Here is a 16,970-nt window from a genome sequence, read left to right on the forward strand (position 1 = left end):
CTTTCCTCTTCAAGCTGTGCGCATATAAGAAGGAACATGAGCCAGCTACACGCACCACGTCCACCACCAGCCTGTCACCAAGCGACTCAGAAGAGATAGATCCCGTAGAACTGCGAAAAATCAAAAAAGTTCAAGTGAGTTCGCCAATGACATTTATTTAAACGATTGAACGTAACTTTTACACTGATACATAGGATATAAAAATATAATTATATCGTGTACTTAATTATCCAACTTAGTTCACTTAATTTATTGTCTTGTCCTAAGTTATCGAATTGTAATATTTAATGGAATCAGGCGTTACCTTGCGGAAGTCCATCCTAAGTAAGAAAAGGACCAATATTTAGCCACTTCCGCACATGCAGTGTAAATGACAGGGCAGGAAAAGTAGACAAACGTCAAGTCGTTCTTCTTCTGTCATCAAGTATCTCGTGTGCGTTATGTCTATCTAGCCATTTACGTCTCATTGCTCACATATTTCAGGCTGTAAATATAATATGCTCGTAAATGACAGTTGTCTTCTGAGGTATGTCATCTGCAGGACTTGGAAGGTTGACTTTCATCAAGCTGTCTGTTCTTAAGCATCTTGCGTGCGTCTTGTCAATTATATGCTCACTGACTCCTCGGTCATATATCTCAGACGGCTACTATAATATACGCGTAAATACCTTCTGTGATATGTGACCGACAGTACGTGGAAAGTTGAAATTCGTCAAGTCGTCCGTTCTTAAGTATCTCACGTGCGTCTTGTCAATTGTGCCAATCTGTCAGGCGGTGACTATAGTTTACCCGTAATTGTTAGTTGCCGTCTGAGGTATATGATCTACAGGACAGGGGAGGTAGGCAAATGTCTAACCGTCTATTCTAAAACATCTCATGTGCGTTTTATCAATCGTGGTTTTATCGACTTCTCAATCATAAGTCTCAGACTATGACTATTACGTGCGCGTAAGTACTAGTAAACTGTAAAATATGTGAACGACAAGACGTAGAAGGTTGATATTCGTTAAGATGTCCGTTCTTAAGTATCTCACGTGCGTCTTGTCATTTGTGCCAATCTGTCACATTCTTCAGGCGGTGATTATAATATGCTCGTAAGTGTCAGTTGCCTTTTGAGGTATGTAACCTGCAAGATGGAGGCGGTAGACAAACTTCTAGCCGTCTGTTCTCAAAGACCACATATGCGTCTTGTCAATTGTGTCCTTACTGACTTCTCGCTCACATGTCTTAAACGGTGACTATATTGCGTTCATAAATGCCAGTTAAATTCAAAATTTTGTGACCGATAAGACACGGAAGGTTGATATTCGTTAAGATGTCCATTTTTAAGTATCTCGTGTGCGTTATGACAATTGTCTCTCACATACTTCATGCGGTGACTGCAGCAATTATCATTAATGAGCACACGTTAATGCTGGTAGCTTTCTTAGGTATGTAATCTGCAGGACGGGGGAGGTAGACAAACTAGTCGTCTATTCTCAAAGATCTCGTGTGCGTTATGTCAATTGTCTCTCACATACTTCATGCGAATACTGTAGCAATTATCATTAACGAGCACACGTTAACGCTAGTTGCCTTTTGAGGTATGTAATCTGCAGGACGGGGGAGGTAGACAAACTAGTCGTCTATTCCCAAAGATCTCGTGTGCGTTATGTCAATTGTCTCTTAAATACTTCATGCGGTGACTGTAGCAATTAGCATTAACGAGCACACGTTAACGCTAGTTGCCTTCTGAGGTATGTAATCTGCAGGACGGGGGAGGTAGACAAACTAGTCGTCTATTCCCAAAGATCTCGTGTGCGTTATGTCAATTGTCTCTTAAATACTTCATGCGGTGACTGTAGCAATTAGCATTAATGAGCACACGTTAACGCTAGTTGCCTTCTGAGGTATATAATCTGCAGGACGGGGGAGGTAGACAAACTAGTCGTCTATTCTCAAAGATCTCGTGTGCGTCTTGTAATTTGTACCAATTTGTCATATTCTTCAGACGGTATAGTGTGCGTGCAAGTGTTATTCACATCTCAAATCATTTATATTTGTTTCTTAGAGCTTCTTCAGGGGTTGGTTGTGCCGTCGTCGATGGAAGCAGATTGTTGATCAGTACATAAAGAGTCCGCACGCAGAAAGCATGAGAAAAAGGAACAGGTTTGCTTTGAAATAAATATATTTTAAAATAGCGTAATTTTAAAACTTTGAACTCTTTTATTTAGTTTAGTTTTTAAATAAAACATACAAGGATGTAAATAATCATAATATGATATATTTAATTTACTACGATAATAATATTGTTTATGTGGGCAACATAAAGAAATTTACTAATAAAAGGCTTGCATTTCAGCTTGGTGTTCAAAATGGTAGAAGCTGAAGAGGAATACCTTGAGCAGATGGAAATCTTGGTGAGCTTAAATATTTATATATTTGATTCATACATCATTAAATAAAAATATATTAAAATGATTCAGAAACAAGTTTCCCAACGTCAGGATATACGCCTCACATCGAGCCCCGGAGCCGATGTCATGCACTACACACCTACACATGACACGGCGGCCGCGCCCGCCTAACCCGCGTTCAAGCGAGGGCGGTCCAGAGAGGCCCGTGTCTCTCCCGACCGCCGAGTAGTCCTCGCTTCGTGCTACACACACTACACCCCACTCACTACACTATACACCTACACGGGTATAGTTCTCCGCGTGTGTATTCGTCGTAACTGGGGTACGATCGCCAGCGGTAACTTTTTTTAGTCCGTGAACCTCTGTTTCCACGGACTCAATTTCGATGAAGCTGCACAAAGCCTAGATCGGCTAGCAGCATTACTTTAAATAAATCCCAAGCACAAAAGGAAAAAAGTTTTGCGTGTTTTCAACAGATGGCGTTAGTGAGCTATGTTTCTGTATATGTGTATACTTGTCATTTTATACTGCGACTTGAAGATGTCACGACGTGTTTTTAAACCGTTCTATAAGAATTTTAGTTTCAAAGAATCTATTCGTGTTTTAAAAATGAAGATAAAATGCAATACATTCTTCAATATAAATTATATTAAGATGTTCTTTTATAATAATTGTTAAAGAACATTTTATTGGATAATAATATTGTTTAAGTATATAATGAGTCTGCTTGCTTCATCTTCGTCAGGTTGGTAGTCAAACTGCGGACAAGAAAATGTTTTATACATCATAATGGTCCATGGTTTGACATGAACTTAAAAACTTTGCGAGATTCGAATTGTGTGCAGTCATTGCTAAAGTTGTATCGCGTAAGCGGTACACGAGAGATCTTTGCGGCTTTCTAATCCTGATATTTTCCTTATATATCCGACCCAGTTGAAAAAGCCAAAAGATCTTTCAACCTGTTCTTACAAAGGCTGTTAATATATTTGCTAATGTAAAAATAAACCTCTTATTTATATTTATTACCTATTTTAATCATTTTCCAAAGGTCACATGCTTCCTTCGGCCATTCAAAATGGCGGCCAGCTCCAAGAAGCCACCTTGTACACATGAAGACGTGAATTCAATATTCCTGAATAGCGAGACAGTGCTGTTCCTGCATCAGATCTTCTTCAAGGGACTCACTTCACGAATGGAATCGTGGCCGACGTTAGTGTTAGGTGAGTTTCATATCTAACTTAAAATTTTCTGCTTTTTTATTCTTATCATCATTACCAATTCACCTATATAGATCTCTCTCATAGATTTCCCAAAAGAATCGGTTGTAAGTTGCCTGCATCTTGCGTGTTCTTTGTCTTTAATTTTTTTTTAAAGTTAACTTAAATATTTAACGGAATCGGGCGTTTCCTTGTGGAAGTCCATCTTAAGTAAGAAAAGGACTAATATTTAGCCACTTCCGCACATGCAGTGGTAGTTGTGCAACAAAGTGCACCGCCCGCCAGCCCGCTGATAAATGCGTATGCGGCAAACAATGCGAATTACACAACTGCCACTGTCAAATCACTCAACACGTGTTTCACCCCTCCACGGGGCATCTTCAGGAGTTATGTTACACCGATTAGTGTAACATAAACCTCTATGTTTGGCACTAATCGGTGTAACGGAAGTGGCTAAATATTGGTCCTTTTCTTACAAAGTTAACATAATTATTTTCGCACTTTATACATATTTTGTACGAATATTTCAAAATCTGCCCGATAAAAGTAAAAAAAAAACGGTATTCTATATCTAATATATATAAAATTCTCGTGTCACGGTGTGCGTGATTGAACTCCTCCGAAACAGCTCGACCGATTTTCGTGAATATTAGCATGCATATCGGCCAGGGTGGAGAATCTGACACTATCTATTTTTCATCACCCTAAATGTTAAGAGTGGTCCAACCCTTAATATTTTTTAGACAATTTTTTTGTTTTTATTTTTTTATGATACAGAATACAAAAATACATACTACCCTAAATTTTCACCCTCTACGATCAACCCTTATTTTTATTTGTTAATTAAAAGCTTTTATTTTATTTTGCAAAATAACGTTTACGGGATCAGCTAATATACTATAACATGAATGAATTATAAAAAAAATTGTTCTGTCACACGTGATTTATTATCTATGACCAATTTATGACAGTTGCGCGCCAGTACTCGGAATGAACAAACTTCTCCTTGTTATTTTTTCCGTTGGGCCGAAAGGTTCTCGAATAGCGGCCACGCCCTGTTTGTCGCCGCGTGGGTACGCCCCCTACCGAATTGCGGGTAGTCGCTGAATGCGAGCAGCGCGGGACCGGTCATCAAAAGCAGAAGAAGAATATTAAGAATAGAGAAACTCTCTCTACTCCTAAAGTTCTCTAATCCAAAATGATCTTAACTCCAATATCGAATAGCAAGCGTGTAATACCATTAGAGAGAGAAAGAATGTTTCGTTAAATAACTCTTTCATTTCTTCACTTGATTCAGGACATATGCTTAGTAGACACTTGGTTACAGGAGACCTATTCGACATGTTGTTGCCGATGCTGACAATCTACCAGGAGTACGTGAGGAATCATCACTACTCTTTGCAAGTGCTGACGGAGTGCAAGCAAAGCCAGCCTTTCGCACAACTCCTGGCGCGGCTGGAGAGCAAACCGGCGTGCCAGAGCCGTTCATTGGAGACCTTCCTCACATACCCTATGCATCAGGTTTGAATGTTACTCTAACATACACTCACATTTTATTTCAGCCATGGGATGTCCACTGCTGGGCATAGGTCTTACTCATATGATAAGACCGGTTGGAAGCCGTCTACATCCAGCGTCTTTTGATGAGTTTGTTCCTTCCTTATCGTATGCTTAATAGAAAAAAGTTGAAGGCATGGTATACGTGTCTGGATTGACCGCCAAAACTGTGATATCCTCAGGAACGCCTTTGAGAGTCACTTCATGAATAATCTGTCTAAACGTTCCAAGATTATAGCTGTCTCGGATCGGTCGGATCCAGATACACAAATAATGTAACATCGCTAGCCGAGTTTTCTAAGACAGCCATAAGTTAATGTTAAGAAATTTAGCCTAGACGCCTTGAACCTTCGCTGAAGCAGTGACTGCAAACGGGCAGGTTTTTAGAAGAAAAAAAAGTAGTTACATACTGCCCGATAATATAATAGCAAAGGATATTAAAAATGTAAATGGTCTGTGGATAATTAATGTAAAAACTTGTTTTAGATACCACGGTATATCATCACATTGCATGAGCTGCTAGCACACACACCTCACGATCACGTGGAGCGTCGAAGCTTGCAGCACGCACGCGCTCAACTCGAAGAACTGTCTCGCCAGATGCACGACGAGGTACCACTGTTACAGTTACATCTTCTATAATTCAGGAGCATAGATTAAAACTCAAGAAGTTAGAAAAATCTTGACAGGGCTTAGAGGTTACATCTTCTAGAATTGAGGAGCATAGATTCAAACACCAGAAGTTAGAAAAATCTTGACAGGACTTAGAGGTTACATCTTTTAGAATTCAGGAGAGTCGATAAGTAACTTCAGAAGTTAGAAAAATCTTTACAGGATTTAAACGTTATACCATCTCCTTCTCCAATAGTTTGATGGAGGATTCGATGGTAATCCTTGCTCCCTAACGTTATTAAAATATATAGGTTGAGAATGAATTGCTTCATTTACTCTGTTTTTTATACTCGTTCCCCTGCTTTGTTTGAGACAAGGATGTTACAATGCGGATGTAAATAATTTTTTTCATTTTTTATATTTATTGCTCTTTCTCTTTTCTTTATTCACAAATTCTATCTCTTCTATCTTTTATTCTTCACTTTCTGATCTTCTTTTACACGTCGTCTTTCTTTTCTCGTCTACATTCCTAATTAAATTAGTTCTAATTTTGCAGCGTTCATTCTTACTAGATCAGATAAACAAAAAATTGTAATAAAATAAATTATTTGAATTTTTTTGTTTATTTTAATGTTTACTTTTATTTCCTAGCAATGGTCTGATGCACGACAACAGGACGACATTTGGCAACACTTTCCTCTTCTACTTTCTTCCCCATCTCAAACTCGAGATCAAGGAGTCCTCCAAACACAAGACAGCCGGCAATAATGTGCACCACGGTTTGGTCTATTACCGGGTCACAGATGCAGGAAGCACTATCTTTGAGGTTAAACCTGTGGACTATGAACATCTGGACCAGACACGTGTTCAGCTTAACTTTCCAGAGTACGCGGTAGGCTTATACGGCGTCCAGGAAGAACTTCGTCTTTGTGATACCGTCGTTCCTTCCAGTTCCACCTGTTCCATTTGCCAAGCATGACCAGCCTGGGCTGTCGCTTGAGGAAGGAAATGGGGCATCACTCGTATTCCGGTCTTCTCTTGCTCTTCAGGGTCGCGAACTTGACCTTGACTTGTGACCACAAAAAGGACAAGCTGTTTATTGTTGACTTTTCTCAGTTCACGTTTCAAATCATTGTAACTTTATATTAAGTTGAACGATGTCGATCAAAAAGTTTATGAATAAATAAATAACTCAACAGGTCAGCGAGACAGAGAACCTACGGAAGAATCTAGCAGTTGAGCGGATGATCATAGAAGGATGCGATATTCTTCTTGATGTGAATCAAGTTTTTATCAGACAAGGTATGAATTTACGATAGTTACAACTAACCTTAATACCATTAATGTGTACTTTTTTGGATAATTATACACAAGTATTTTGTGATAGAAATAATTTATCTACAGGCTTTCATCACCATCATCATATCAGTCGATGGACACTCATTGCGAGTCACAGGCCTCTTCAAAGATGGTCATGATGAACAGTCTTGTTCCGCCTGCATCCAGACATTTTTTGCGTCGTTTTATATATCATACCCTAGCCGCGTCTACTGGCTGAAGGTTGTTTCGAAATCCATGTGTGCGAAGATAGATATCAGATCATTATTTTATCCGTACTGCTGGCCATAGGCCTCCCCCATAGGTTTCCAATAGGACCTATCCACCTTGTAGATGTCCTATGCATTAGTGTAGATATTTACGTACGTATAGAATCTTAAAAGGAAGAGTGAAAAACTCAAGTTATTACCCCTAAATTTTTATGCCCGAATATTTAACGGAATCAGGCGTTACCTTGCGGAAGTCCATCCTAAGTAAGAAAAGGACCAATATTTAGCTACTTCCGCAAATGCAGTGGTAGTCGTGCAATGAAATGCACCGCCCGCCAGCCCGCTGATAAATGCGTATTCGGCAAACAATGCGAATCACACAACCGCCACCGCCAAATTATTCAACACGTGTTTCACTCCTCCACGGGGCATCTTCAGGAGTTATGTTACACCGATTAGTGTCAAACATAGAGTCAAAGACTCCTTCCTTACTTTATGCCCGAAAAGCCAAAATATTTTTTCTAGAAGCGTGACTCTGAAATAATGATATATCATCAACGTTATACCTGTAGATCTTCCACAGCTGTCCACAGCCTCATAGATACCTTCATAGAATTACAGTACATGGAAGAAATATTTACTAACTATATTTTTGGTGTGTATTTAAACAGGCACATTATCTCAAGTAGTTGGCAAAGGTCGTCGTGCATCGCTGCAAGCAAGACAGGCTTTCCTATTCAGCAACCACCTGCTATTGACGACGCGAGCAACTGGAGGACGCCTGCATTTACCGCCGAACGGAAGATTACCACTCCACGACGCGTTGTTGGTTGAGGATCCTTCTAATCATGATGATGATGGTAAAAATCTTGTTCTTCCTTGTTCATGGTGATTTAGGGCTCTCACGAAGATCGTCAAAAGGACTGGTTTTACCCTGCCCGTATCCAATGACTTCCCGTGACTTTGACTATGTGGCCTGTCCACCTAGTGTGGGGCATATTGAATGACCATCGGTGACCATCGATTAGAAGAGCGATGTGCTCCGCTCATTGCTACTTCCGACGAGCAACTCTTCGAAATACATCGATGATCTTGGTTCTTCTGCGGATTTTCTCATTTCTGAATCAATCTCGCTTCGAAACCCCGAGCATATCTCTCTCTACTTGTGGTCCAAACTCCAAAACTTTTCGTCCTCTATACCGGCGGACGGCGTCAACTGACATATGTGTTTTTGTTAGTGAATTTGTATTAAATCTTTAGTGCTTGATGAAATATGGAATTGAAGAGTTAATATTAATTTTTAATCAATGTTTAATACTTACAAATGAGTGATGAAAGTTATATGTTAAAATTATTTCATTCGCATGACAAATAATTTATTACGGCGTTGGTGTATCTGAAGTTGTAGGCGGATGACTTTTAAAATAAACTGTGTCTATCTTTCATCCAAGCGTTTTAATTTTTGTGCTCCAGCTTTCTAGGTGTTGTCTCTAACATTGCCTACCTAACATGTTAAACTCCACAACTGGTAACCCCGACGTGATTTGAACACGAAACCATAACAAATGTCTACAAAATTTGTAGGGTAGTATTAAAATTTATTTATCCTTAGTTTTATAGATAAAGAAGTTATATGTTATATGTGATCACAGATTCAACTTCGGTATGTTCATCTCCTGGTGGTGACCCGTACCAGGGTAAAGACTTCAAGATACTGGTAGAAGTAAAGGGAGAACAGATATGCGCTCATTTAGGTAAGACTAGGTTTTTATGTATTATATCGCATATGGATTATGACTGTAAGGATTTCTTATATTTAATAATTTGTAATAGGTGTGGAAAGATAGAAGAGGTCGCTTCAAGCTTCGAGTGCAGTATAAAACAAATTTTTGTATGTTTGTATTTTGTGTCTTGTAATTGGTAGAACAAACTTTTTCTAAATTAATTTACAATCTGCATATTATTATTGTAATTTATAAAAAACAACTGTAATAGCTACGATCTAATCTAATAAAATAACAAGTCTTCAACCAATGTACTGTATCCGGTGATAAATGTTGCACATCGACCTTTGGAAAGAGACAATCGGCTAATTTCGGCTCCGTTGAGCGTTATCTCTGTCACACGAAATACGACTAATAAAACGTCACATAGGTAGTGTGGAACAGAGATAGTGCTCTACGAAACCGCAATTCGTCAATTGTCTCTTTCCAAACTTCGAAGTGCAAGCAACACGTGCGTTTTATTACAACATTGTAATAAACTAAAAATTGAATTATATATCCGTGTAGTTAAAAATATGATTTATAAAAATTATATAGTTGGGATATGTGATTAATATATAATCCTAGCGTGTTGGTTTTGACATTTAAACCCAAATTTAACAATTAGATAAGAGGATATATGTTAAAAAATATTAAATAATTTACTCTGTTTTGTTTCCAATCCGCTCCACAATGTCGTTCACATTTGTTTTTCAACAGTTGCAGTTGACTGAAGAGAATTTATAATTACTAATGCAATCGGTGCTATACAAAACAGGGTTGATTAATTATATAGTTATACATACATGTCGTCTCGTTGTCGAGTCTTCTTTATCAATATCAATTTTATCCCGCGGTGCCCCTTTTATACGTTTACGAACAACTAGCGCCATCTGTCGACGCCAGACGGAACTACAAAGTAGTGATATATGTATATATATGTATGTATATATATATATATATACATATTTTACAAATTATTATATTTGTTTTGTTACGTTAGTGGCGGCAACCCTGGAAGAGAAGGCGGCGTGGACCAGCGAGCTTGCGCAGTGTATGGAGAGCGCAGCCCTGACGGAGTTGCTTCGAGCGTGCGGTTCCTGTGGTGCTGCATCTGCAAGCCTTCCAGCATGTCGCTCGGACCGCGCGCTCTTCACCGACGACGTGGACATCCGTTTCAGCAGGACCCTCAACTCCTGCAAAGTTCCGCAAATCAGATCTGCCACCCCCCAGCGCTTGTTGCAGCGGCTCACTGGTAATCACATATATACACATAATCATGTCCTACAGGACATCTACTGTTGGACGTAATCCACCCTAGGTCACGACGAGACTGTCACAAGCAAGGCCCTAATAGTGTTATTGAGAAGTCTCACCATTCATATATATACGGAAATCTTCCCGACTTTAATATTGAAGATGTGGAATAATAAAATCGTATACAAGGAATAACAATAATTTTCAATAGGACCAAAATGATTGGATGTATCCAGTATGCTCCGATGATCTTAATTTATTGTCTCTCTATCCAGGAATACAATACTTGATACTCCATGGTCTTTACTTCAGAAACGACAAGAACCCTCAATTTTTAGTCCAGAACTCATTTCCTTGTATGTGGGTCTTCAGTATCCCGTGACACTAGGAGACCACTTAGTGCTTTATTCATCTCCCCTTAGACCCAAATCTCATTGATTTTGGTTGATTAATGAAATCATAAATAAAAATTGAAACTAAAAAAGACTCGAACATAAATTAAAGTAAATATAAAGCCATAAAGTTGAACTAAAATAGTGATACGAATAGAAACAGAGATAAGAAAAAAAATGTAACATTAAAGGCAAAAAATTGTAGAACTAAAAATGTGGCGAAGAAAGAGAGACGAAGTGTATAAGAACTGTGAATGAAAGAAAAGATAAGGTAGAAGAAGAAAGTGAATAGAAAGGAAGAAATCGTGATGGACGACGTGAACGTGACGAGAGAATCCTAATAAAAATTAAAATGGAAAAATTATTGCACAAAGAGTTCCTGTTATAGCTTTAAAATAGGGGGAACGACAAGCCCATGGGGCCATAAAAAGCCTGATTGTTGAAGTCCAGAAATCTACATTTCTGTAGGTTTCTCCCAAAACCTTCAGTGTGGCAAGGTGGCAGGTGTGAAAACACACAACACTTAGTGTTTCAATTCTTCCTTGTTTTATCTTAAATACAACCTTCGATGTAAACTAGTAAGATTACTGTTTAAAACCATATTACGAAGGGTTTAATATCACTTGGTCGTCTTCCCTCGAAACCTTCGAAAAGACAACCTTCGCCTTAAACAGAAACAAGTATTAACCCTTTCCACTCCAAGGCTGTTATGTAGCATCGATAAAATTTAATTGAATTATAGTATCTTGCGATTTTAGAATATGTTTCGTTCATTCGTGATTCAAATTTTAGTAATAAAAATCTTTCCTGTTTTAAAATTTTCCGCATAAAGAAGTATTACACCATGTCGAGTATCACTCGACAGTGGAGCTTGTAGAACAAAATCAGTGTCGAGTGAAACTCGACATTGGAGTGGAAAGGGTTAATAAAATAATCCCAAACCTTCAGACTTAAGATTCCTGTCGGTGGACTACCTGAACACATTCTTGCTGACATACCGAGTGTTCACGGACGGCGTGACGGTGCTGGAAGCCCTGAAGCAGGTGTTCTACGAGCAGTCGCAGCAGGAGATGGAACTTGCACCACCTCCAGACGCCACACGCAAGACTAGTGGCGCAAGTTCTGTGTCAGGTAATACAGGATTTATATATCCTTTTTCATCCTTCTTTTGTATAATGTTTCAGTTTGAGGATACTCTAAATTCGAACTTTTGTTTAAGAGCATACGGTTGAATTTTGAAGTCGAGAGTTTTATCTCCGATAGTAATAAATTTTGAATTATTTAATATTCATTGATTTACCTACATTTGTTACACATTGTGTAATGGTGGACATTTTGCTTTGTGTACTCTTTACCTGATTTTATTATTTTTAGAACCGGACCTCGAAATACGACAATATTAATTCTTTATTAATTAAGTCCAAATAATGGCATGAACCTATGACCATAAAAATGTCATATGGACATGTCATAACATCAAATATGCCTCCGGACATAAACATGAGGTTAATATGCCTCTAGACATTGATATGACAAAAATATCTAAGGGCATGGACATAAGTTTGATATACCTCCGGACATGGAGATTTCCTTAATTTTCCCCCGGACATGGACATGTCAAAAATATCACCCCCATGGTCATGGCATAAATATACCTCCGGACATTGACATGACTTTAATATACTTCTGGAAATGGACATAACTTTAATATGCCTCCGAACATGGACGTGTCAAAAATATGCCTCCTCATGGTCATTTTAATATGACTCCAAACATTGACATGACTTTTATATGCCTCCGGACATGGACGTGATTGTAATATACGCCCGAAAATGGACATAACTTTAATATGCCTCCGAACATGGACAAGTCAAAAATATCACCCCCATGGTCATGGCATAAATATACCTCCGGACATTGACATGACTTTAATATACTTCCGGAAATGATCATAATTATTTTTATTTTATTCATAAATCATTTAACTTGGTTACACCATAACATGATAAAAGTTTGCGATATTGTTAAAATCCATGTATTTCACACTGCTCATTGTATACCTGTTCCCGTATAGGCAAAGTAATGTACTTAACTAGTATATGTTAAGAAATATATAGAGAAGGCTTTTCTCGGAGTTTCTCTGCGAGATCGAATGAGAAATGAGGAGATCCTCAGACAGTAGCTTGAAGAATTGCTCTTCTGAAATGTTTGTGGGCGTGACACTCATGCAACTGAAGGCGGTAGGGACCAAAAGGTCTTCACTTGGCGACCACAAGCCTATAAACGCGTGGGCATGCCCCCCCCCCCCACTAGTTGGACCCACGACATAATTAAGGTCGCAGAAAGTCGCTGGATGCGAGCAGCGCAGGACCTATCCTGGTGGCGATCTATGGTGGAAACCTACTTCTTGCAGTGGGCATCTATTAGCTGAAAAGAAGAAGATACTTTGTCTACGTAAAATATACTCGATGTACTTTCTAATGCGACTATAACGCCTCATAGTCTTGTCTCTCTATCTTTAATACCCAGAGAGTTGTGTGAGTGGCTGAAAATAAGTAGAAGAAGAAGGAGATAAAATATTCGATAATTGAAAATTAAACTAATACGGTAAGTTAAAGCGAGACAGTAGGATATAAGGTTAAGCGAAGAACAGGGTGTAAGATAGAGCAAAACAGATTAATGTTATTTTTCATTATTTTTACGGGATAGAAAAACAATTTGGTTTCCAGGTTATGGCTCAGAATACAGCGATCGGGATTGGCAGTCGAGATTTTGGAGGGCTTCGAGGAAAAGTAAGGTCGTTTCAATTGTTCTAAACCGAAATTACTTGGGTCATTCATTGTCGAAACAAATTGTACTTCTTTCGCAGGTGAAGATGATGATAAACTGTCTCCATACCTAATGGCACCGTCTAGACGTACCTCTACTGTTAGCAAGGTAGGGTAAAGATATTCCAATATATATAATTCCATTTACATTCTTTTAAAAAAAATAATTAAAAAATATACACCAATACCTCGCTTTGCGTCGTTTCGTTTTGCGTTTTTTCAAAGTTGCGTCGCTGCCTAATTAGTACTAATTTTCACTGTGCGTCGTTAGATTTTCGAGGTTGCGTTGTTTTCGGTTCGAGTCTTTAATTTTTTTTAATTTTCTATTTTTTCTAAAAGATGGCATCACTTTTGTGTCTAATTGCGCCAAGTCATCAAAACTCGGAGATTCCCTTTCTAACCAAAAAATCGACGCAATTTGAATACAGTTTTATTTTCACTTTGTTTTGGTAATTTTGGAGTTCAGTTTCAATTACGTAGTGTGTTGTGTTTTTTTTTAAAGAAAATATGAAATTTATATAAAATTTACGTGTAGTTTCTGGTTACAAAAAAGGTAATTATTATTCCAATTTATTTATTGGCAGAGTTATATTATTTTTGTTTTTTAAATGTTTACTATGTTCAATTTTCTTTTTAAAAAGTAGTATTTTCGCGATCCTGGAACCTATCTTCGATCTTTACATGGTTTGCTATAGAAAATCTTAATTCACTTTGCGGCGTTTCGATTTGCGTCGTGTTTTTTTGGAACGTAATCACGACGCAAAGTGAGGTATTGGTGTAATCTTGTAAATTTTTTCTAAGTTGTATTATCTTCTGTCCCGTGCTATCTCATATAGGTGGAAGAGGACAACAGTCATTTGACAATACCGAAGATAATGGCCACATCGTCCAGTAATGAAACGCTTAAAGGTAACTAAATACCTTTCGTATTTCGAATGTATTCGTTATACCCGGCGATAAATATTGTACATCGATCTTTGGAAAGAGACAATCGGGTAATTTCGGCTTCGTAGAGCGTTATCTCTGTCGCACGAAATACAAACAGTCCGGTATCTATTAGGAGCTGTTACAACAAGTATTATTTGCTTCTTTTGGTAATTATTTTTATTCTTTGTATAAGACATATTTTTTTTATAAATGATGGCTTTAGGTTGGGGTAAAATAAAATAGAAAAACATGTTCATATTATGTTTACGTATTTAATTATTTAGGATAATTATAACTGAACATAATAAACACAATTATACCTATTGATAAAATGAGACATTGCAATAAAAATAAAATTAATATGGTGAAATGGAAGTAGCTGAGAATTAGAATTATAATTTTTTTATTTAGATATAGGACTGTCTGTATGTCGTGCGACAGAGATAACGCTCTACGAAGCCGAAATTACCCGATTGTCTCTTTCCAAAGGTCGATGAGCAATACTTATCGCCGGGTACTGTAATTTTGTTTCCTTAGGTTGGTAGGACTGTATGATATTTGCCAAGCGTCTGTTTATCAAAAGTTGGAATATCATTTGAATATTGAAAATTTCTTTTTTGCGTTCTTATCTCGTTTATTATTATTTTGCAATTAAAATTTGTAAACTCTCTTATACTGTTTATTAATAAATAGTTTTGTAAATTATTAACAAGTGTAACGTTATATGAAACCGTCCAAAAAAAAAAATTTAAAATTAAAATTGCACCGTTAATTAAAAAGGTTGCTTACCCCTGAAGTAAACCACTCATTCACAGATTATTACAGAGTATGTAGTAATTTAATATTAATGATCCATTTTTAAATTATAAATACACAAGAATGCTCAAAATAATTACATCTTTCCATTTTGATTTCTCGACTGTTTAAAAAGGTACATCACCATCGTCCCCTGGTGCGTTAAGTTCAGTGACCCTAGTCGGCAGCCCAAAAAAAGCAAGTCCAGATGAAGCCTCCACTAAAACTGAAAAGGTTTCACCAACAAAAGATAACGACAACGCAGCCGCCATCACGAAGGACGAAAGCATCGAACTTGTCGACCAGAGCGATGAAGATATAAAGTACAAGGAAGAGGAACAGGAGAAGAACAAACCTAAACCAGATGAGAAGTTTAAAATATCGCAGAGGTTTTCAGAGGTACACACACTATAAACTATTTATTTATTTATTTAAAACACTTCTTTTACAAATTATGTATGACAGCGAACTTATTGCCGAAGATATTTAGACATAAACTAAGAGAGTAGGTGAAAAAAAAATCAAATTGAAAAGGAAATTAATAAACTAATAAATATATTAATGACAACTACTTACTACAATTGCAGTAACCCGGCGATAAATATTGCACATCGACCTTTGGAAAGAGACAATCGGCTAATTTCGGCTTCGTAGAGCGTTATCTCTTTCGCACGGTATACAAACAGTCCAGTATCTATCAGGAGCTGTTGAAACAAGTATCATTTGCTTCTTTTGACAATTGTTTTTGTTATTTGTATAAAATACACCCATTTTTCTATAAGTGGTGACTTTAAATCGGGGTAAAATAAAACAAAAAAAACAATTTCGTATTGTGTTTACGTATTTAATTATTTAGGAAAATTACAACAGTACAAAATAAACAACAATACCCGGCGATAAATACTGCGTATCGACCTTTGGAAAGAGACAATCGGCTAATTTCGGCTTCGTAGAGCACTATCTCTGTCCCACACCACCTATGTGACGTTTAGTCAGTCGTTGTATTTCGTGTGACAGAGATAACATCTTTGTAGACAATTGCTAGAGGAGCGAAGTGTTTTTTAGTGTGTAGTGGCTATGAACTGGAATTAAAATGTTAAATAGGTAGGTGAAGTGGGAGAAAGGAGTAAAGAGAAAAACTAAATTGATTTTATTTTTAAAAATATTGTAAGATTTTACACGGTAAATTACTTTAAAGAAGATTTAAGAGTATTACAATGTTAATTAAACATATAGTTCTATAATATTTAAAAACAAAATACAATTCCGCCGAGTTTATTTAGCCTGTTCTTCTAAAGTCTGAATCAAATGTCATTCGATCAAATGATAGATTTAAATTTATAGCAATAAGATATGAAATCTAACGTATTTTGAATAAAGAATAAAATTTAATTTGAATTAAAAATCTATACGTAGGATAGAAAGTCTAAAAAAGTGTGACGTGCTTATGATGCCGGAGAAATACTCCGAGGGAGATTATAATAACCCTAACAAAGCATTGTAAAAGCATAGAAGAAGTAATATCATGAAATAAACAAAATGATACTCTTGTTGGTTTTATATGAGAGTTGTTGCTGATAAGCTCCGGCGTTAATTACACCTATAACGAATGCCCCTGTATACAATGTTAAAATTTATCCCTTTATGGCTTTTACATCACCAGTTTCTATAATGAGTGT

At 37.3% G+C, this 16,970-nt stretch overlaps 1 protein-coding gene across 1 annotated transcript in view; it reads left to right on the top strand.

Moving 5' to 3' along the window:
- Window positions 1–16,970, top strand: part of LOC137923457 (ras-specific guanine nucleotide-releasing factor 1-like) — a 53,726-nt gene that overhangs the window by 19,325 nt on the left and 17,431 nt on the right. The window contains exons 5-19 of the mRNA XM_068766716.1: window positions 15–134; window positions 2,051–2,148; window positions 2,342–2,399; window positions 3,445–3,616; window positions 4,941–5,134; window positions 5,657–5,782; window positions 6,982–7,084; window positions 8,001–8,189; window positions 8,982–9,083; window positions 10,096–10,347; window positions 11,690–11,872; window positions 13,611–13,678; window positions 14,406–14,478; window positions 14,557–14,574; window positions 15,434–15,690. Coding sequence (XP_068622817.1) covers window positions 15–134; window positions 2,051–2,148; window positions 2,342–2,399; window positions 3,445–3,616; window positions 4,941–5,134; window positions 5,657–5,782; window positions 6,982–7,084; window positions 8,001–8,189; window positions 8,982–9,083; window positions 10,096–10,347; window positions 11,690–11,872; window positions 13,611–13,678; window positions 14,406–14,478; window positions 14,557–14,574; window positions 15,434–15,690 — 2,013 coding nt within the window. The remainder of the gene's footprint in view (window positions 1–14; window positions 135–2,050; window positions 2,149–2,341; window positions 2,400–3,444; window positions 3,617–4,940; window positions 5,135–5,656; window positions 5,783–6,981; window positions 7,085–8,000; window positions 8,190–8,981; window positions 9,084–10,095; window positions 10,348–11,689; window positions 11,873–13,610; window positions 13,679–14,405; window positions 14,479–14,556; window positions 14,575–15,433; window positions 15,691–16,970) is intronic.

Source organism: Battus philenor, unplaced genomic scaffold (genome assembly GCF_028537555.1).
Source record: "Battus philenor isolate CCGP_79_NKW_IND1 unplaced genomic scaffold, ilBatPhil1.0.hap1 SCAF_21, whole genome shotgun sequence".
NCBI classification, from domain to species: domain Eukaryota; kingdom Metazoa; phylum Arthropoda; class Insecta; order Lepidoptera; family Papilionidae; genus Battus; species Battus philenor.